The sequence below is a fragment of the Antechinus flavipes genome, chromosome 1 (assembly GCF_016432865.1).
Source record: "Antechinus flavipes isolate AdamAnt ecotype Samford, QLD, Australia chromosome 1, AdamAnt_v2, whole genome shotgun sequence".
Lineage (NCBI taxonomy): Eukaryota > Metazoa > Chordata > Mammalia > Dasyuromorphia > Dasyuridae > Antechinus > Antechinus flavipes.
The window spans coordinates 377,931,670-377,954,162 of record NC_067398.1 but is presented as its reverse complement, the minus strand read 5'-3'; the positions used below and the strand labels follow the sequence as shown (position 1 = coordinate 377,954,162).

The window sequence follows — 22,493 nt, the reverse complement described above, 5'->3', positions numbered from 1 at the left end:
TCTCTCCCTCCAATTTCTAACTACCTTTTGTGTATTGTCTTCCTCTATTAAAATAAGTTAGTTGGGGACAACTATTAACTTGCTTATATTTCTATCCTCAGCTCTTAGCATGCTACCTGGCACTATAATAAACATTTATGAAATGCTTTTTTTCATCCATTCACTAATTCATAAATTCCAAAGATTGCAGTATTTACAATGGAAAGAAACTAGAAATCATTTAGTTTTGAGATAGAATCTCCATAAACTATGCTGAAGAAAGCATAAATAAATGTGAACTATTACTCTCTATATGATCTCAGATAACTCACTTCTCTCTGAGCCTTATTTTTATTATCTGAAAAATAAGTGGATTACATTAGATAAACTCTAAAGTTGGTTTCTGGTCTAAATCTATGGTTCTGTGGTTGCATGAGTAATACTACACCCTTAAATAAAGCCTAACAAATTTACTGAGGATTCTTGTTGCTTTAGCCTGTAGCATCAGGATATTCAGCTTGTTGACATTTTGGTGAGGAATGTGACTGCGTGCTCATAGCCTTACCACTCATAATTTGGGGACTGGAGTCACGATGGAACTTGGAGCACTCTTTGCATTTGATTGTTGGGTGCAGGAGTCACCAATGGCACATGAGTTGGCTGACATTCCCATAAATGATCATAACTGCTTACCAGTCTACCTTTCTTTATTTTTTTCTCATCCAAATCCTGTCGTTGGTCCCCACTTTGACCTTTAATCTTCCAGCACTGAAATATTTTCTCAGGCTATCATCCATGCTCTAATGTCATTTTTCTTCTTCTTTTTTAATCCCAGTCTTGTAGTTAAACACTTCAATTCAATATGCCTTCTGTTCTGGAATGCCTTGATCTTCTTGCTGATGCCTTTTCAAAATATAGTCCTGAATTATTCCTACTATCTGTCTCTTCTACTGTTCTCATACTTTTGAACAATACAGGAAATCATGCAGTTGAGTTGGTCGAATTTATACAGATTTATACCTAAACCTTCACTGGGTTCTTATTGAAGGAAAGCAATCCTTTTACCCCCTCCCTACTATGGTCTTTATTCCAGTTCCCACAGAAACTATTCTAAATCTTTTCTTTCCTCAAATCTCTCACCCCTCTCCCCTACTTCCTATTCACTCAACTGAGAACTTCACTATATAAGGGAAGACTTGAATGACCATTTTCATGGCTCTAGGGCTGATACTTGGTCCACTAGGCCATGCTACTTCCCATAATTTAGTTACCTTAACATAGTACTGGACAGCTAGTGTTTAAAGTCAGGAAGACCTGAGTTAAAATATGACCTCAGACACTTACTAAATTAACCCAAAGTTAACCCCTCACTTTCCTCCTTTGGCAAAAACAAAGCAAAACAACAACAATAACAAAAAAAAAAACTCCAATAGGGAGTATTGAAGAGTCAGAAACTTCTGAAAATAAGTAAATGACAAAGCAATAACATACAAATTTAGAGATGGAAGGGATCTTAAAGGCCATTGAATTCAACCCTCTTACTAAAAAGGAAATTAGGCTAAATAAGTTCAAGATGTCATATATGTAATGAATGGAAGACAGATTTGAAGCCAGGTTCTCTTGACTTCTACTATACCACTGATTCTTCTCTTTTTAGTGAGTTGATTACTCAACCTACTTTAGAAATAAAATCATTACCAGCTATCTTGATAAAAACATTTTCATAAGGCAGCTTTTGTTCTCTATAGCTTAATGGAAAATTTTGCTTATCACTGAGAATTTTATGGAAAAATTCCTAGAGTTTTAATGATATGCTTATGTAGCCTTACTAGAATAAAAGAAACTATGAGTTAATCTTGTAATTACCAAACTTCATTTAATTTAATATTTTCATTCAGGTGCTAATGACTATTAGAAATTACTATTCCTTGATTTCAACTAGATTATAGTTGATTTGAATCTCATATCTCAAAGTGCATTTGTGTGTGTTTATGTGTTTAGTTGCTTTTTCTCTGAAGCATTCCATCAGGATCTAATCTTAGCTATGACCAGGACACTGGATTTGGAGCCAGGTTTCTCAAGTTTTGGTCCCATTTTGGTCACAGGGATGTTATTTGGCTTTGAGCAGTTCTGTAAATCCCATGTGAAATAGGGATAATAAAATTGCTTCGTATTCATCTGACTGTGAGGTTGTGAAGATTAATTAGACAGGTTTATAAAACACTTATGAACTACTTAGAGAAAGAATTAAATATTAAAATCTGAAGAATAGAAAAAGACAAGTCATGATTTTAAAAAGATGATTCTACTGACAAATGACATAACATTGCTTTTGAACCGGGAAATAGCTATTTATATATTTTAACATAATTTAATTTTTACTTCTTCTCTCATTCTTAATCCTTTTCTTGCCACTTCATACCTTTTTTTGTGTGTAAGATTATAGTGAGACCTGCCCAGCTTTTCAATTACGTAGCCATGTTTCCTCTATAATTTACTTATACTTGTGAACTACAACCTTGTAGCAAATAAACTGAAAACTTAGCATGTGTGAACTGAGTTTGATATTATAATTAAATAAAATTCCCACCAAAATTCATCTGATCCAAACTTAATGACAGGCATTATTATTGTTATACTTCATGCTAATTTGGCATCATTGGTAAGCAGTTAGTTTTGCACAAACTAGTTTTCTGCTGCTTTATTTTTTCTGGGTATTGCTCTAGTAATTTTAAATATTGTCAGTGCAACAATTATAGCCAGTACCAAGTATAATTCGGTTCATTCTCAGTCTCTGTCTCTGTCTCTGTCTCTGTCTCTGTCTCTCTCTCTCTCTGTTGTTTCTCTCTCTCTCTCTCTGTTGTCTCTCTCTCTCTCTCTCTCTCTCTTCTCTCTCTCTCTCTCTCTCTCTCTTTCTTGTCTCTCTCTCTCTCTCTCTCTGTCTTTTCCTCACCTTCTTTCCCATTTCTCTTATTCTCTCTATCTCTGTTCTTCTCCCTCTTTTCCCTCTTCCTTCCTTGTCTTTCTCTCTTCCCTTCTCTCATTCTCCAGTTCTGTCTCTCTCCCACCCAATTTTCTTTGCTTTTCTGTCTCTTTCATGCATATAATTTTTTTAAAGTATTGAATATAGCTATTCAAGAAAGAAATGGATTTTAAAACAGAAAGTGTTGAATTTATTCAAGAAAGTAAAAGTAAGATTTGTGTGCTCTGGAACAGAAGGGAGATTAAAAATAAGGAAAGTAAAAGCAGGGGATTGGACACTGGCTAAGAGTAGTGGAAGATAGGACATTGGATCCTGAAATGCGTTGACCATAGGTATCCCATGCAAGTGAAGGAGGCCTAATCACTTGGGTTCCCCTTGAAATAACAATCCCAGGATATGTATATAAGCCTCGGTACTTTCTTCATTCATTACAGCTGACCCCTTGAAATTTATTACTTATCCCAGATCCTACATTCCCTCTTTCTTCTTAACTTTTCCCTTTCCCCATTAAACCCTAATGCTTTTCTCTCATAATAGTAAGATGAAGCTCATTAGGTAACTTTGGCCTTTAGATCTCTACTTTTCTAGGTTAATGATCATTTTGAGGTTCAGTCCAGTCTTGTTGACCTAATAATACCATACCCTCTAGGGGTAGACATTAATTTGCCAGACACTTCTGTATCTTGGGAATGTAGGGTATAATAGGAGGAGATGGACTGCCAATATACTTTTTTCTTTCTATGTCAAGTAAACCATTTTGAATTTAGGCTCAATATTTGTAGCTTGTTGCTTATGGAATAGTTCAATAATTTAATCATATAACATTAAGGACAGAGATAACTGCAAAGGACTATGGATTCCAAAAGCAAAGAATCTTTTTGTAGGCAAGGCTGTCATGGGAGATGGATCACTTTTTGATTAAATATAGTCCATCTTATTCTAGTGTGAGTCCAGACATCTAGCCTTTATTAAGTGTTTATTCTCTGCCAGTTACTATGTTAAGCATTGTGAATATAAAGAAAAGGAAAAAAATTACAGCCTTCAAAAAGCTCATAGTCCAATAAAAGAGACAACATATAAACAACTATGTACAAACAAGATACATGATAAATTGGGAATAGTCTCAGAGGGAAGGCATTAAGATTAAAATGAATATGAAAGGCTTCATGCAGAATGTGGAACTTAAGACTTGAGGGAAGTAAGGCATGGGGGACAGCCTGAGAAAAAACTCACTGTTGGAAAAATGGAGTCTTGTGAAAGTAATAAGAACAGTGTTTATATTAAAGAATATCGAAGGTATAAGAAGTCTGCAAAAGAGGAGGAAAACAGTTATGAAGAGTTTTAAAAGCTGAAAATAACATTTTATATTTGATCTTAGAGTGTAGTTTATCAATAAGGAAGATGTTAAAATATTACACTGGTATAATGAGATCCCAGTTGAGTTTATGTAAGAAGTGGTAGAACCCATCCTCATGGTTTTTGTGACTGTCTGCATCTTTGTTCAACCACAAGTGAGAAGCAGCAAAGGCAGTTATGATAAGGTCAGATATGTGTTTAGGAAAATCAATTTTGACAACTGAGTAAGGATGAATTTAAGAGGAGAGAGATTTGAGTCAGGGAAATCAATCTAGAGGCTATTGCAATAGTCTAAGCATGAGGTAATGAGGGACTGCCTCAGTCATGTCAGTGTCAAAAGAGAAAGGGGGGTATATATGAGAAGGGTCACCCAGGTAGAATGCTCATGACTTGACCGCTCATTGGATATGGGGGGGGGGATGAGAAGCGGAGAGTCAAAGATGCGTCTATATTGTAAGTCTGGGTGACTGGGAAAATGGTGGGATCTTTGATGGTAATAGAAAAGTTAGGGAAAGGAGAGAGTTTAGAGACAGATAATAGATTCAGTTTTGGAGATGTTGAGTTTAAGATGTCTATGGCATCTCAAGAAATATCTGAGAGTTATATACAAAGAAATAATATTTGAAACCATGGAAGATGATGAAACCATGAAGTGGAATAGTATGGAGGGAGAAAAGAATGGGGGGAGGGAAGGACTTCTAAGGGCTGCCTTTTTATAATATTGATGCTTGAGGGCAAAACATAGCTGATGATCCAGAGAGGCAGATAGGAGAAGAACCAGGAGAAAACAGCAGCATAGGAAACCTAGAGAGGAGAGGGTATCAAAGGGAAAAGGATGATTAATAATGCCAAAGGATACTGAGAGGTAAAGATGAATGAATGTTGAATAAAAGCCAATAGATTTGTCTATTAAGGGATCATTGGTAACTTTGGAGAGAACAGTTCCAATTGAATGATGAAGTTGGCAGCCAAATTACAAAGAGTTAAGAAAATGAGAGGAAAGGAAGTGGAAGCATATTAGAGATGACTTCTTCAAGGAGTTTAACTACAAAGAGGAGAAGAGTTATGGGAAGATAGCTAGTAGAGGTGGATGTATTTTTTGAAGATGGAGAAGATAGACATGGGCATGTTTGTAGCAGCAGAGAAGCAGCAATTAATACTAGGTGAGTAGGGATGATAGAAGGACAATCTAATGCAGAATGGAATGGGATCACTTGTATACGTAGAGTTTTGTGTAGGCAAGAAAAAATATATTTGTTTGTATGAATCAAAGATTAAGAAAGATATAGCAGCAGAAGGCTTCTGAGTGATGTGAAATAAGAAACAGGAGAAGAGGAGATTTCTGAACCCATGGCATGAATTTTTCATGTGAAATATGAGACAAGGTTCTCAGCTGAGGGGTAGGAAGAGAGAGAGCTGGATGGGTGGGCTTGAAGAAGGATGAAAAAGTTTGGAAATGTCACTATGTTGAGTGGGATAGTGAGTGAATAAGGTAGATATAAAAGTGTTGCCTTGCTGTAATAAGGTCCCAGTTGAGATTCTGGGATGTAAAATTTCAGTGGAATCTACCCGCATGGTTTTATGATTTTCCACATCTTTGTTCAATAGCATGTGAGTAGATGTCAGGGCATTGGCAGGTGAGAGTAATCCAAAGGCAGGGAGGGATATTGGAAGAAAAGATATACTATAGGGAAAAAGGGAAAGAATGAGAGAAAAGAGGACATGTTGGGTTTAACTGGTTCTTCAGGGGGTCAGTAGGGAGAGACTCTAGCCAATATAGAGCTAATGGTTTAAGAGAGAATGAGGAATTGCAGATCACAATAAGGATGAAAAACAAATTTTGTAGTTGTAAGGGAAAGAGAGAAAGACAGAGAGAGAGAGAGAGAGAGAGACAGACAGACAGAGAGAGAGAGAGAGAAAGAGAGAGAGAGAAGAGAAGAGAAGAGGAGAGACGATAAAGGAATTTTAGAGTTCATGAACATAATGTGGAAAATTTGTGAGTGATGTTAACATCAAGAATATGATTATCTCTGTGTATAATTATGACATGGTAGAGGAATAGGACATGGAGAATGAGTAAATGAAAAATTGAGAAGTATTTGAGGGATTATCTTTATGTATGTTGAAGTTCCTTTGTTATGAAGGGAGGAGAAAAAGATTGAACTGAGCACTGAACTCATTAAAGAAGAAAGGAATATCCTGGAGGTCTGTGGACAATAGTAGACGCTTAACTGGCTGATAAATATGTGTCTAGTGAACCTCAGAGATCAATATATTACTGAGTGATGGTGGTAGAGGGACAGCTTAGAAGTAATCATTTCAAGCAAGAAGTAGTCCAGTTCTCTCACCACAACCAGGGAGTCTGGATGAATAAATGAAAATACAACTAGAATTGTAAAGTGTGGCCAGGGAAGCTGTGTTATAAGGAGGGAGCCATATCTCTGTGAGTGCAAGATGGAAGGAATGAAAAAGGAAAAGGTTTAAAATGAAGTCTAGTTTGTTACCTATGGAATAGATATATGGTAAAAGGAATGAGTAGCTTTAGAATAGTAGATTGGGAGTAGGGATGGAATATTGGATTAAAGAGCATGGGAATAAGGAAGAGGTCAGTAGATTTGGATAATGGCAACCAGTCATTCAGAACCACTGTAAAGGAGTGAGAATGAAAGTTTGGAAATGAATCCACATTATCAGAGTCCACAGGAGCTCATCCTCAAATAGAGTTGTCTCAGGGTTGAAAAGGGTAGGAAAAATGAATGGAAAATGTCTGAATCAGGACAAGGCAGGTCCAGTAGGTAATCATAATATTCACTGAACATGATGGAAAGACATTGCAGGAAGAGCAAGATGGAAGAGTCTAGGCAAGTCTTGAGATTCAAGGTCAAGCTTTTTCACTTTTGTGTACATTTGGAATCCTACCTTGTGGTTCTGTTCTAAACTTGATTACTCTCCTTGTCAAGAGTTCAAACTGTCTCTCAGAAAGGACATATCTCATTCATCTTAATTAGTATGCTGCTGGAGTCTGGGCTGCTAGCTTAGCATCCACAGTACAGAGCACAGCTTCCTGCTTCTCAGACTGTGGTTTGTAGCTGTTTATGGAAGTCAAAACAAAAATCAGCCCCTGGAGAGAAGCAATAGGTATGAGGGAAGCCTAATTTAAAACAAGTTTAAACACTCCAGGGCACATGGCAAATATATGGATTTGTTTTTGTAGACTATTCTTGTTTCTTACAAGATTTGTGTTTTTCTTCATTTGTTTGAGAGGGGAAAGTTTTTAAGAGTTTTTAAAATAATAAGGTTTTTTTGAAGGCTAAAGGTTTAACCAAAATCAATGAATACTTTGGGATCTGAGCTATTATTGAAAAAATATTAATTATAATTCATAAAATTATAAATTCAAATTTCATTTGAAAAGAAATTTAAAATATTAAAAGCTATAACAAATTTAGAGAAATAAGGGAAGAGCTATATGAACTCATGAAGAATAAAACAGAACCGAGGAATTCAGTGCAATGACTATGACAGTATTAATGGAAAAATCACTAAAAGGAAACATCTATGCAAACTCATGTGAAACTAATAATGGTCCTGGGAAACAGATAAGAAATATACTTCACTTTTATTGTCAGTGAGGTGGGAGATTACAGGGACAAAATATTTGCATGTATTTTCTGGATCTAGGCATTGAATCAATCATTTTCACCTAAGTTATTTTCATTATTACAAATAAAGGGACATATCTAGAAATTACTGTGATGTGAATATAAAATCCATCAGTCATTTAAGTCAGTTAATTAAAACAATATAAATTTGAAACTGAAAGAAATAGATGCTTCAAAAATGCAAATAAATAAAAATAGTTTGACCTTCTAAGAATCAAACACACTTTAAAGGAGTCTCATAATGGAAAGAGGAAAATATTTCTGGTATGCATATTGATATGTATACCTCTATATTTTAACTTTAAAGGATGAGAACTCCAATTTACTACCATCTGCAAAATCCCTGAAGGACCATGTGTCTAAGAGTCCTGGAAAAAAGTCTCACTTCGCAGATCACTAACCTTGCTATCATACTACTGCCTCCAAGCTATTGTCCAGGACAGCAACTCTTTTGGAGAAAGGTCACCACCAACACTAGCCACTGTCCAAAAACCCTCAATGGACAGGTTTTCCTAAAGTACTAGAAATAGCAGTTCCCCAACAGACCAGCAGCACTGCTTCCATTCTGCAACAACCTAGAGCCACTGACCAGGAGAGCAACATTGTAGAAAGTCAATCTGATAGCTATCTTTAAAGATACTATAGTCCCTGCCTTCTCAACAGCCACAACTACTTAAAAACTGAGAAAAAACCTTTCACAATAGTCCTTGTCACCATCAAACAGTTCAATATGAATGGATGTGGTTTTATAAATGAAACTGAAGAATTTCATTTTTAAGAATTTTTGGCTGACTTCCCTTGAAACATGTTAGTGCAGAGGCTCTTTCCTGCCCTTCTTCTGAAGGTTTTGTTCTATTGTACATTTCAGACTTTGTCCATATTACCTCTCTTCTTTATCACAAACTAGAATGGAATGATCTTTTTCCTCTAAGGACTCCATCATTTTTACCATAGAAGCCAGTTTTTAACTTTTAGTAAGAATCAGATCCAGAATGAAATTTCCCCTTGTTGATTCTTCCACTTTTTCAAGGATGAAATAATCATTGCTTTCAGCAGATGTCTGGATAGTTGAAGTCCTATGTCACTAATATATCATACCTTTCTGTTAGATTTGTGATCTGTGTCCCACACTCTTCATCTATTTCCTCATTGTCCAGGTAGCCTATAATATACTCCATTGAAGTTTTCCCCTTTTCACTTTTACTCTTAATGCTTTTTCCCTTTGTTTCTAAATATTCTCACATGATTAAATATTCTTAAAATGCTACTCTATTATATTTTCTCCCACCCACCCCATCCTATAACTTTTGATAAAGTATATTCATCTAGAGCCATAGTCTAGTCATAAGTTTTCTGCCACTAAATTTGCATGTCACCAATGATATCCCTTTGCATCAAGACTTCTAGTTCAACTGATTTGTTGCTTTATCTTTGAGCATTTGAATCTAGATTTTTGAGTTTTATTGCTGTGTTCTTTCTTGAATTTTATGAACTGTGAATTTCAGGGTATATCAAATGTTATTCACCTTCTTTCTTCATTGCTACTCTCTATAATATCTAAATTAGGGCATATGTATAAGGAGTTTTGTTTTTCCCATCTTTTTTTAAAGCTTTAAACCCTTTTGATTAAATTTGCAAGATACCTTCCAACTACATTCTTACCAGCCTTTGTTATGTGCACTCCATCTCTGGCCAGGAATCTATCAATTCTGTGTTGTAAGCCATGATTCAGAAATCCAAATCTTGTTTTCAGACACAACTTTCTTAGCCAGCTGTTCACTTACCATCTTTATCTCAACTGTCTCCCAATGGTCTCTCAAGACTTCACAATTTTGGCAATATATTTTAGATTCCTTTTGGAAGTGTGATTTGTGCCCATGTGAATCATTATAAGTAGGTAATTGCCATGCATTTTGATAAGTTTTGTGTTAAGTTCTCTATTATGTCTTGTATATATGCTCCATGAAGACAACAAAACTCTTTATTCTTATTAAGAGCACAAATGGATGCCCGAGTAACCCTAAGCCAGGAATTTACCATTGATTACTAGCCTTTTCTTCTTTCTTTGCTATGATATAATGTGGTTCTATTATATTATTAATGGGAGCACAAACAACTTCTTCAAAGCAGCCAGCTCTCTTCTCAGGAAGAACTTCAATTCCATTAAGCTCTAAATTAAACAGCTTTTCTTTTTCCTTTCTTGTCCTTAAAAGGAAGACATCTTTGCTCAATCTTAGAACTCTTTCTTTCTCATTGAAAACTTACTTTTAGTTTAAGAACTCTTCTTTTTCCCTAACAGCCTCCATTACAGAGAGGTGTCATTCACTGAGTGCTTTAACTTTCTCTTCTAGGAAAGAGATCAGCAAACTCTTGGAACACAAATAGCAGAAATGCAAACACTATACTGTTGATTCAAGTCACTGTATAATTACCTTTGTTCTCCATAATATTTGAGATGTTCAGCCATGTTTTTTGAAACAACTTGTAGATATCTTTCTATATTTCATCCTTAAATATCTAGTTAAAACTTTATAAAGACAATGTCATTTGATTTGCTTTCTTCATAGGCACAAGAATACTCATATTCCTTCTGTATCTATTTCACCAATTTGCACCCCTCCCATCACTGTCTGTTTACTGAATCTCTAATATTTCCACATTTCTTAATTATCTTTTTATCTTTCCAGCTACCTTATCTTTATCCCTGAGTCTTCATCTTTGGGTTCTATTCTCTAATGTTCTTGGCTGTGAAAGCTTTACTCATCATATAGACCTTCCCATACCTTTTAGTATTCATCACATTCATCATTTTTTACTACACAAAACAACCCATTTACACTTATATATCACATTTTGTTTAGCCATTCCCCAATCAATGAACATGTATTTTGTTTATAATTCTTCACTCTCACAAAAAGTTTTGCTATAAATATTTTGGTGTATAAGGGAACTTTCTTCTTATAAATGTCCTCTATATAGTATAAGTCTAATAATAAAATCTACGAGTCAAAGGGTATAGGCATTTTAGTTTCTTTAGTTGCATAATTCCAAATTGTTTTCCAGTATGGTTCATAACTCTACCAACAATGCACCAGTATTCCTAACTTCCCCATATTCTTCCAACATCAACTCTTTTCATCTTTGTCAATATTCAGGGTACAAGGTGAAACCTCAGAATCGTTTGGATCTGCATTTCCCTTATTATTAAGAATTTGAAGAATTCTTTCAAGTGATTATTAATATTTTTTGTTTTTGTTAATTCTTTATTTTCAAGTTCTGGCATTTTTTGAAATGAGAACTAGTATTGGTGTAAGACAGTATCCTCCTAGAGACCTTATTTTTTCTTTTACTATATATGTTTTGCTATCTAGCATGAAATTGGAGAACTGTTCATTTTCCATCTAATTAAGTCTATGGAGCAAAAATATTTTTGCTTCATTCAGAAACATTTATTAGGCACTTGTGTGCACACCACTAGTAGGAGATACTCTATACTTCAGTCAATCAGGGTGATTGACAGAGGTCTCATTCATGGGGGTAGCTAGATCATACAATGAACATATTACTGAGTATGGAGTAAGGTATGACTCTGCACAAGTTATTTAATCTATTTGTCTCAGTTTCTTCATTTGTAAAATAGGCATAATTATAGCATATACCTTGCAAGGTTTTTGTTAGGATCAAGTGAAATTCTATTTTTAAAGTGCCAAGCATGAAACCTGGTGTGCAGTCAGTACTCTATAAATATTAGCTATTATCAGTTCATTAAGTAATTATCTCTGAAGTGGGACAGATTGTCAACCATCACTGTCTTCCTACCTTGTGTTGTTCTTTTCTGTATTCTTCCCAAATATTCCATGAACCAATAAAATCTGAGGTTTTCCTATAGAATTCTTGACATTGTGCAAATATTAGTGGAATCTTGTACTATCCATCATTCATTGTCTATTTCATCATTCATCTCTTTTATGACACGACAATCCATTTTCATTCCCCTGCTATCTAGCTCTTTGTTGCTCGTTTCTTTTTCTTTTCTTTCCTTTTTTTTCTTTTCTTCCTTTATTTTCTTTCTTTTTTCTTCCTTTCTTTTCTTTCTTTTTTCTTTCTTTTCTTTCTTTCTTTTCTTTCTTGTCTTTCTTTCTTGCTTTCACTATTTCTCTCACACATTTCTTTTTGGTTATATATCAAAGCCTCCTCTAGGGCATTTATTGGTTTGTCTGAAACAAAGAGATTTATGGTAATTTTCAAATTAGACAAGAAAAACTTTAAAACTCATTCATATATCTTGATTTATCAATTAACTATCTTACCAAGAGTATTAGCGCTATGAAATAAAATATAAGCTTCTTGAAAGCAGAAACAGTTCCATTTTTGTCTTTGTATATACCCAGTTCCTATGCAGTACCTAGCACACAAGAGGTAATTAATAGATGCTTGATGACTCATTTTTTAATGACATTCTTTTGAGTTCTATCTAAAGAGTTGCTTTTCTGTACTGCTAGAGAAATTGACCAGATGAAGCACCAAGCAATTAGTAAATTTTATTTAAGCATAATTCATTTGTGAATATTTGTTTTTATCTTTCAGTTGCTTTCATCATTATTGCTGTTTGGAGTGTTATTGTTGTTTAAAATGATCAGTGATAAGTAGAAGATTCATTGATTTAGCAAACAGCACTTTCATCTACTTTATGAAACTTAGTTGTTATGTTTTCCTTAGCAAAGAAACTGGCAGAAAAATGTCTTCTCTTTTTTCTGGGCTCTCGTATCCCTCCCTTCTAACTTTGGTGACTACATTCTGTGTTTACCCAAAAGATTGTAGCATAGTATCTTCTCTGTGGATTGCCTGACAGATTATCCTCCTTCATCTTCATAATCAATAGCAAAACCTTTCATGATTTATACAACTCAGTCTATAGCTAAGGTTGTGAATAAAAGATTTATTTTGTGCTTGCAAAACCTAGGAAGAAATTAAAATACTACTGGCAATTTTACTGATATAAAACATACATGGTTGTATTTTTGTTCTTTTTCCACCAGTTCCACCATTAAGAGCTATTTAAGTAAACATGGCTGTGGTATAGTGAAGAGTCCTGGCTTGAGGTCATGGGAGCTGAGTGCAAATTCTAACTCTGTTACTTCCTATCTGGGTGATCTTGAGCATCCATGTCAGTTGCTCCTCTGGAAAATGAGGGAGATGGACAAAATAGCCCCTAAGGGCACTTCCTGCTCTGGGTCCATAATCTCAAATTAGATCATTATCTCTGTAGGGGTCAGCAAATGTTTAGGGTTCATTTCCATAGCTCTAAATGGTGTGAAAACTTTGATGTTTGAAAGTGATCATTTTCCCATTTCATGATAGGTAACCTTTGTGTCAGAGGCACCTGTAACATGAAAAGCCTGGATTAACTTCTTACAGTTTATTCACTTGACACCACCCAGAAACCTAAAAAATTTACTGGACAGCCTAGTGCTTTCCCTCTTGCAAAGCTCAAATAACATGAAATGGATAGTGCTGAGAATAGAGGGTAGAATGTTGGGTTAATGGCATACATTCTTCACAAACGGAAAACGTGAAATGACATGCCCAGAACAATTGAAAATTAAATGCCCCTGTAACTGGAGAACATTTTAGGAGAGGGTGTCCTAGAGATGGGAAGTACTGGCCTTTGTAGCAAACGTGCTTTTACCTTAGAGTAGAGGGACTTTGGAAGAACCCTTTACTACATAAGCATAATGTGGGTACCTGTTGGGACAAGGCAGCAGTGAAGATCTGGGAAGCAGCCAGGTTATTTCCCATTAAAGTATTTAAAGGCTTAAAGTTCATAATAATAGTACACCCTCTAGAGAAAAAGGATGGAATCCAGGCCTAGGCTTGCTACTTTTATTTTCCCCAATCTTGCTTGCTACTTTTATTTTTCCTAGTTTACCTGAAAGTAATTCCCTGCAGCAAAAAATAAAAATAAAAATTTTAACTCTCATTTTTCTACATGCTTCTAATTCTCTCTATCTTCTAATTGTTAGATAAAGAGTTCTGGAGTTTTACTCTGTTCCCAGCCAAGTTGCAAAAGAATGTTAAGAAATTCCTATTACAGAAACAATATCTTCCTACTCATAAAATATCTTCTACTGTAATATTGGGCATATATATTATGCAGAATCACCACTTTCGATAAAACTACATCTTGGTATCTTTTTTTTTTTTTCGCAATTCTCTTCTTTGCTTTCTCAGTTTTTTTTTGTTTTTGTTTTTGTAAAAATTAGTTTTATTGAAGCTTTTTATTTTCTTTTTTTTAAATTTTAATTTAATTTTATTTAATAATAACTTTGTATTGACAGAATCCATGCCAGGGTAATTTTTTACAACATTATCCCTTGCACTTGCTTATGTTCCGATTTTTCCCCTCCCTCCCTCCATTCCCCCCCCCAGATGGCAAGCAGTCCTATATATGTTAAATATGTTGCAGTATATCCTAGATACAATACATATTTGCAGAACCGAACAGTTCTCCTGTTGCACAGGGAGAATTGGATTCAGAAGGTAAAAAATAACTTGGGAAGAAAATCAAAAATGCAAATAGTTCACATTCGTTTCCCAGTATTCCTTCTTTGGGTGTAGCTGTTTCTGTCCATCATTTATCCATTGAAACTCAGTTAGGTCTCTTTGTCATAGAAATCAACTTCCATCAGAATACATCCTCATACAATATCGTTGTCGAAGTGTATAATGATCTCCTGGTTCTGCTCATTTCACTTAGCATCAGTTCATGTAAGTCTCGCCAGTCCTCTCTGTATTCATCCTTCTGGTCATTCCTTACAGAGCAATAATATTCCATAACATTCATATACCACAATTTACCCAGCCATTCTCCAATTGATGGGCATCCATTCATTTTCCAGTTTCTAGCCACTACAAACAGGGCTGCTACAAACATTTTGGCACATACAGGTCCCTTTCCCTTTTTTTAGTATCTCTTTGGGGTATAAGCCCAATAGAAACACTGCTGGATCAAAGGGTATGCACATTTTGATAACTTTTTGGGCATAATTCCAGATTGCTCTCCAGAATGGTTGGATTCGTTCACAACTCCACCAACAATGCATCAGTGTCCCTGTTTTCCCGCATCCCCTCCAACATTCATCATTATTTTTTCCTGTCATCTTAGCTTTCTCAGTTTAATGAACTGATATTAATTAGGTTTACAAGACCATAGATCTAGGACTGGAAGAGAATATCTAGTTGAACAAACTGATAGACTTTCAAGTGACTAATCCAAATTCCCATAGGGAGTAAATAACAGAGACAAGATTTGAAATCAAGCTTCCTGACTCCAACCTCTTGCTGCTGAACCACATTGCCTCTTGGTTGGGCAAGCATGCAGTATTGAAGAGAATATTGATGATATCACAGATCCACGGAAGTATGGGAGCATGCTCATTAAGTTTTCTGAGGGAAGAAAGCAAAAGACCGTTTTCCCTTTCCTATTCCTCCTTTTCCTATTGAGCTATACCTAGCAGGGATTGACTAAAGGTGGGCTTTTCCATATAGTCTTTTTCAATGCTATAAAAAAATCTAAATAATCTTAGTAAGAAAATATTGTTTCAGATACCCCTCCCATTTTCCATTTAGTTTTGTCCTTTCTGTCCCCTTCTTAGACTCTCTTGACATCTTCTACTTAGAGTGAAGTAGACCCCAAACTGATGAAATCACAGCTCCTGCAAATAATCAATGCACTTGAATTTATTAAGCACTTATGACAAAATAGAAAACACAAATCAACAATAATCTCTGCTTAGAAGGAGATTCAAAGCAAAGCATTCATCTCTTTTCTTCATTCTATCAATTTCAATTTCTTTGCCTCTCTTAAGTACCTAGAGCCCAAATTCTGAATTCTATCTATACCAGGGGTTCTTAACTTTTTTTGTGCTATAGATCCCTTTGGTAGCCTATGACACCTATGGACCTTCTTTTTAATTCATAAGATGAAATACACAGAACGACATAGGAATCCAGTTGTAATGAATGCAATAAATTACTTAAAAATCATTTTCACAGATACCAAGTTAACAATTCTTGGCCTATGCCAGGCATCCCCCAAATTTTCTTTAGATTTTCGCCATCACATTCCACATATTAAAATTATTCCCTCAGTAAATTTCCTCGTACTTCAAGTAGGTGTTAAGAAATTGACAAACTAATTTTCACTGAAGTGTGAATGACCAACAATCTTCTTCCAATTAATATTCTTAAAGTTAACAGATAACTGTTAATGTATGTGAATTTCTATTTAGTAGGAATGCAGAAAATATGAAGGAGAAATTTTGAGCCAGTAAGGTAGGTTTAAATCATAAAGCATGGAGAATTATTAGAAAATAGCAAGTTGACCTTGGAAAAAATGAAGCATAGGATAAAGATATAAGTATAAAGATATGATACAGAAAACCAGTGAAACAATCAGATATTATAATCACAACCAAGGAAGGTATCCTTGGATTCAGGGTATTTCAATTGACTCTGCTTCACAAATAAGCTAGGAACTGAAAGTATCCACTGGGCAGGAAACCCCGTAGATTAAAAAAAAAAAAAAAAAAAAGGAAAGATTTTAAAGTAGGAAGTAAGTAGAACTTTAATTCTAGCTGTCACACTAAACTGAAATAATGCAAATCAGCTTCAGAATTCTTCTCTCTTCTCCCCTCCTCTCTCAAACTGCATAATGAATTTAATTTTTCTTTCCAGTTCCGCCTTGTGGTGAAGACTGCCCTGAAATTACTGCTGGTGTTTGTGGAGTACACAGAGTCAAATGCACCTCTTTTAATTCAGGCTGTCTCCTCAGTTGATACAGAAAGAGGTAAAGTGTTTTCTTCTTCTAAGCATTTGATTGAGAAACAACAATATTTTAATGAAAGAGACTTGGCACATAAAAGCTGCACATTGTTTTGATGGAGGGGTAAGATACATGCATTGCAATCAACCATTAGATCATCTCCTTTATATGACTCACTAAAGAGAAGCATTTTCCTTTTAGAATAAGGACACTAGGTAGCTTTGAGGAAAATTATTCAGAATTGTGGTTCTTAGCTTCTGTGTTCCCAGGTCTTCTGAGGTGTGGAAAGAGAAAAAATTATTGAAAAGAATGCTCTTATCTATGTGCCTACCAAATATTACCATTTCAGTTTTTATTTAACTCCAACGTAAGATGATAGTTTCAGTCGTGTAGGGATTGGCCAATTTTTAAAACTTTTTTATTGATAATTGTTTTTATGTCATTTTCATTTCTAAATATATTCCTATCTCCCCTGTTCAACCTAACAAGCCATCCTTTCTAACAAATTAAACAAAAATGTGAGGGGGGAAAGCACTTAAGTAATAGCAAGTGATATGACAATTGTGCCTGACAATATAGTGCCTGTAATATTTTTTCTATATATATCTCCATATTTATTGGGCAAAAGAAAAATTAGGTCAAAAAGGAAAAAAAAAGAAAGAAAACAAAAAGCAAGCAAATAATGAAAAAGGTGAAAATACTATGTCGTGATCCACATTCAGCCCATAATCCTCTCTTTGGATGCAGATGGCTCTGAATTGGCCTGAATCATCTCATCACCTCAGTGTTGAACAGAGCCACAAAAATTGTAATATTTTTAAAAGCTTTCATTCTTGAAAAGTTTGAGAAATACTGTCTCATGGTTCTAAAAATCATAGTAGAGTAGATAGACTGAGGAAGACTGATCATGAGTGTAGACAATGCATTTTGGAGGAAGGAAGAGAGCAAGCAAGAATCCTTTTTCTGCGGAGTTGCAAGCTTTGCCTTTTAGACATAGTTATAGCTTCATTTATGGAGTTTCAAAGATTAGATATTGAAACACATATGCACATGTGCAAACACTTGGTCTTAGCTAAGTGGTTCTACCATCTCTAGATTTATTCCCTTGCTCCCAAATCATGAGTGTAGACAGAATCAGGCAAAGACCAGGGCTCTAAACATAATTACAGAGCAAAAAAGCCAGTAGACTGTCACTTCTTAACTAGGGTTCTAACTAGAAACAACTAAGAAGTGTTTGAGAAACACTGGCTATTAAAGTTAAAGAACCATTGACAGTATAATAGTCTAGAGTGTCTAAAGGCTTTATAGGTTTTGGCAGGTGCTGCAAAGTGCTTAGAGATTATGGCAGTCTCTTGGATATTTGCTGATCTTTTACTCAGCTTTCAATCTTTGGGCTGAGTTCCTTTTAGGCAGAAAATTCAGAGTTCAATTAAAACTTCAAATTAGCTTTTCTTCCAGTAAGCTAATTCATTGCACATTGTCCATGGTCAGAGAATTATTAATTTAATAAATCTGAAATTGGGTGAAATGATTCACTAGGCGTACCACCTCATGGTCTCTAAAAATGAGTCCTAAGAGATCAAATACTGGAAGACCAGCAGGCTAAGAGGAGAATAGCTTCTTTGGTACTTATGTAGGGGACAAAAATCAATTCTGCTTCTAGAACAGATAATTTTTTGTAAATAGTTTTCTTTTAATTTTTTCCAGTTACACTTAAAGTGTAACAAAGTTTTCAATATTCAATTTTATAAGATTTTGAGTTCCATTTTTTTCTTCCTCCCTCTCTCCCTCCCTTCTCTCCTCTTTAAGACAGCAAGCAATCTGATATAGATTATACATGTGCAATCTTATTAAACATATTTCCACATTAATGATGTTGTGAAAGAAGAAACAGAACAAAAAGGAAAAAACACAAAAAACAAAAAAAATCAATAAAAATAGTGTGCTTCAGTATGCATTCAGACCCCATTGTTCTTTCTTTGGATGTGGATAGGATTTTCCTTCGAGTCTTTTGAAATTGTCTTGGATCATTGTATTGATAAGAATAGCTAAGTCACTATAATTAATCATTGCACAATGTTGCTGTTATATACTGTTATTACTGGTTCTGCTCACTTTAATTAGCATCAGTTCATGTAAGTCTTTACAGACTTTTCTGAAGTCATTTCTTATAACATTTGGTATTCCATCACCTTCATTTCTCACAACTTATTCAGCCATTCCTCAAATAATGGGCATTCCCTCAATTTCCAGTTTTTTGCCAATCCAGAAAGAACTGCTATAAATATTCTCATATAACTCGGTCCTTTTCCCTTTTTCATGATCTCTTTGGGATACAAATCTAGAAGTGGTATTGTTGGATCAAAGGGTATGCACAGTTGGATTGCTCTTTGAGGACAATAGAACAGAGAATTTAAAACTGCTAGCAGGTCTTATGATTTTTGATAAATACTACTAAACTCTTAGAATTCAATGTAAGTGGGAGCAGGAAGGTGGTACAGTAGATAAATTACTAGCCCTGTAGTCAAATTTGAATTTAGTCATTTCTTAGCTATGTGACTTTGGGCAAGTCACTTTATCCCAGTTGCCTCAAAAAAAAAAAAAAACAGAAGAAGAAGAAGAAAAAGAAGATGTTAATAGCAGCCTCTTGTATGATAATGCTTCTGGTCTTTTTAGAGGTCATGTAATTTTAACAGATAGAATGAGAAGTATTAACATTTTTGTTAAAAGTCTGTAGACTTTTGACAGTTTGATGAAGGCTCTGGATTCTATCTTAGAAAAATGTTTTTAAATACACAAAATAAAACACAGAATTGCAAAGAAAGTAAATTGTATTGACATACCATTATCAAAATGTAAATACAAATTCATATACAAGGTATACTCCACATGAAGAACACTTGCACTATGGCTGCCTTAAGTCAGATCAGTAATTATTTGTTAAGCTCCTATTCTCCAGTGGTCACAATGCTAAGCATTGGGAATACAAAAAAAGGAGAAAAAAAGAGCCCTTGGTTTTAAGGAGCTCACAATCAAGTGAGAGAGATATCAAGGAAATAACTATGTAAAAATAAGATGTACCACTTAAATTGAAGGTGATCAAAAGAACAAAGGCCTTAATAAGGTTTGGAATTTTTTTGGAGAGGAGGATCTGCATTTTCTTTCACGATATGACTAATATGGAAATGTTTTGCTTGACTAGATATGTGTTACTATACCACATTGTTTGCCTTCTTAATAAGGTGGGAGAGGAAGAGGAGACAGAATTTGGAATTCAAAATTTTAAAAAATGTTTAAAATTTTTTATATATAATTGAAGAAAAATTAAAATACTAAAAAAAATGAGTGATTGGGAGGGATTTAATTGAGTAGACAAGTCAGGAGATGGAGGAATTTCAGGCATGGGGGCTACCAGTGAAAATGCACAGACTCAGGAAATGAAATACTGTTCCAGGGAAAGTAAGGAGGACAATGTTAATGGATTAAAATGATATGTGGAGGGAATGAGATAGGATAGTAACAATAGGACACTGGAGTGTATATCTGCATCTTGTTTGGTGGAATTGACATCAGGTGGAGCTGTCCACAGAATGAACTTTTCCAGTCTAGGAAAGGCTTTCTATTGACACCATTATAGCCACAAAACAACTTATATTTGGATAGAACTTTTAAGCAGTAGTTTCCATATATGTGTGTGTGTGTGTGTGTGTGTGTGTGTGTGTGTGTGTGTGTGTGTATATATACATATACATATATATGTATATATATATATATATAATTTTCATCACTGTTGAGAAAAGCTCTTTTCTCTGACTATTCGATTATAGCAAGAATTGTCGCCTCTATAGACACATCTGTGCTTTAAGTGACTTAATCATCATTGCACAAGAGGCTTGAAAAACTTTTTTTTTAATTTTACTTTTACAGAATAAAAAAAATTTCTTAACATAATAGAATAAAAAATGACTATACACAAAATAGCAAATTTATTATGTACTTTATGTTCTTTAAAAATAAAATAAAATTATGTAAATTTCTTTTTTCCCTTTTTTCTTTCTATCTACTTTAAAGATGGCTACCATTAGACAAAATAGGTATATGAGTGTGTGTGTGTGTGTGTGTATCACACACATGCACATATATACACATAAATATACACACATATATACATATATATGTATATATACATATGTAAAATTATTCTATACATACTTGTATTTATCAGTTCTTTCTCTGAATACAGGTGGCATCTTTCTTCATATATGTCCTTTATAGTTAATTTGGATATTTATGATAGTTAAAATGACATTCTCTTAAAGTTATTCTTAAAACAATATTGCTGTTACTATATGCAATATTTTCTTAATTCTATTCAATTCCCTCTTTATTAGAATCTTAGTCTCCTTAATGCAAGTTGGAGGCTTCAGACACTGTACTACACTGTATCTCTATGATTAAATCTGATCTTATTCCTGTCTTCCAAAAGCTTCCTAAGAGGGGAAATACTGTTAACAGGTCCTTCAAGGCAAGATTTCTGCCCCTTGTCCTGAGGATTATTGAGTTTTAATATCCTTGTAAAATTATCTGTATATTCAATCTATTTAAACTCCGGTTTATCAAATATCAATAAAAATGATCCTTAAAATTTTCCTTAGAAGTGAATACCACATTATATTACATATACACATATGTGTGTGTATTAAATAAAATTATTTCTCATCTGAAATTATCAGTATGTAATGTTCTTGTTCTTCTAAACTGCTTAGAAACCAATGGGAGGGGGACAGAAAAAAGAGAAAATGAAGAAATTTACATGATAATTTTATGTGTTGAATATATCACATTGTCTGTGACACATTGTCTATAATAGATGTGTAGTTTCATAGTCATTTTTCTACTATGTTATAGATTTCATATTGTTTTATTTCATAAATTAAAAATTAAAAAATAATTTTTTAAGTAGAAGAAGGAATACCCAAGACAGCATGTTGTGATAAACAAAGACCAGGATGGGAATTGGGGGATCTGGGTTCCAGTACTAACATTCTCCATTATTGGGTGACTTGGAATAAGGGATAGTGAAAAAATCACTGGCTTTGGAGGTAGAGGACATGATGAAAATCACTTTTCCCCATTTGTAAGATGAGGGACCTGCTTATTTCTTGAGTTTTATTATCCTTGTAAATTATCTGTATATTCAATCTATTTGAACTCTGGCTCATCAAATATCAATAAAAATGATCCTTAAAATTTTCCTTTTCTTCTCTTATTTCTCAGATGCAGGAATGGATTATTTAGCCTCAATGTTCCCTTCTTGCTTTAACTCTAGGTTCTTATGCGTTTGAAGTGATTGCAGGATGACCTGGTAGGTCTGTCCTGTAGGCAATTGAAAGTGTTGAATTAGAAATTGGGTTGATCCTAGTATCCTGCCATTGAAATGATAGCTGAAGTTATAAAAATGGTTAAGCCCTCTGGAGAAATCATGGGGAGAGTATTTCAGAATTATCATCATACCAAGCCTGATTATAAAAGCCGGCATGCAAAATGCATCTATAAAATGTAGCTGCCAAAAGGAAAGAAGACAGCATTAGTGTTTTGGTTTTAAAAAAAAAAACCTCACTAATCTGTGGTTATTTTGGACCACATAGTTTCACATTAAAAGAAAAATGCTTAAAGAGGAATTGTAGGA

At 34.5% G+C, this 22,493-nt stretch overlaps 1 protein-coding gene across 8 annotated transcripts in view; it reads left to right on the top strand.

Annotated features, from left to right (window-relative positions):
- The window catches only part of FHOD3 (formin homology 2 domain containing 3), a 652,613-nt gene that overhangs the window by 403,349 nt on the left and 226,771 nt on the right, over positions 1-22,493 (top strand). For all 8 annotated transcript variants that reach the window (XM_051969747.1, XM_051969754.1, XM_051969753.1 and 5 more), the window contains exon 7: positions 16,717-16,828. In XM_051969747.1, coding sequence (XP_051825707.1) covers positions 16,717-16,828 — 112 coding nt within the window. The remainder of the gene's footprint in view (positions 1-16,716; positions 16,829-22,493) is intronic.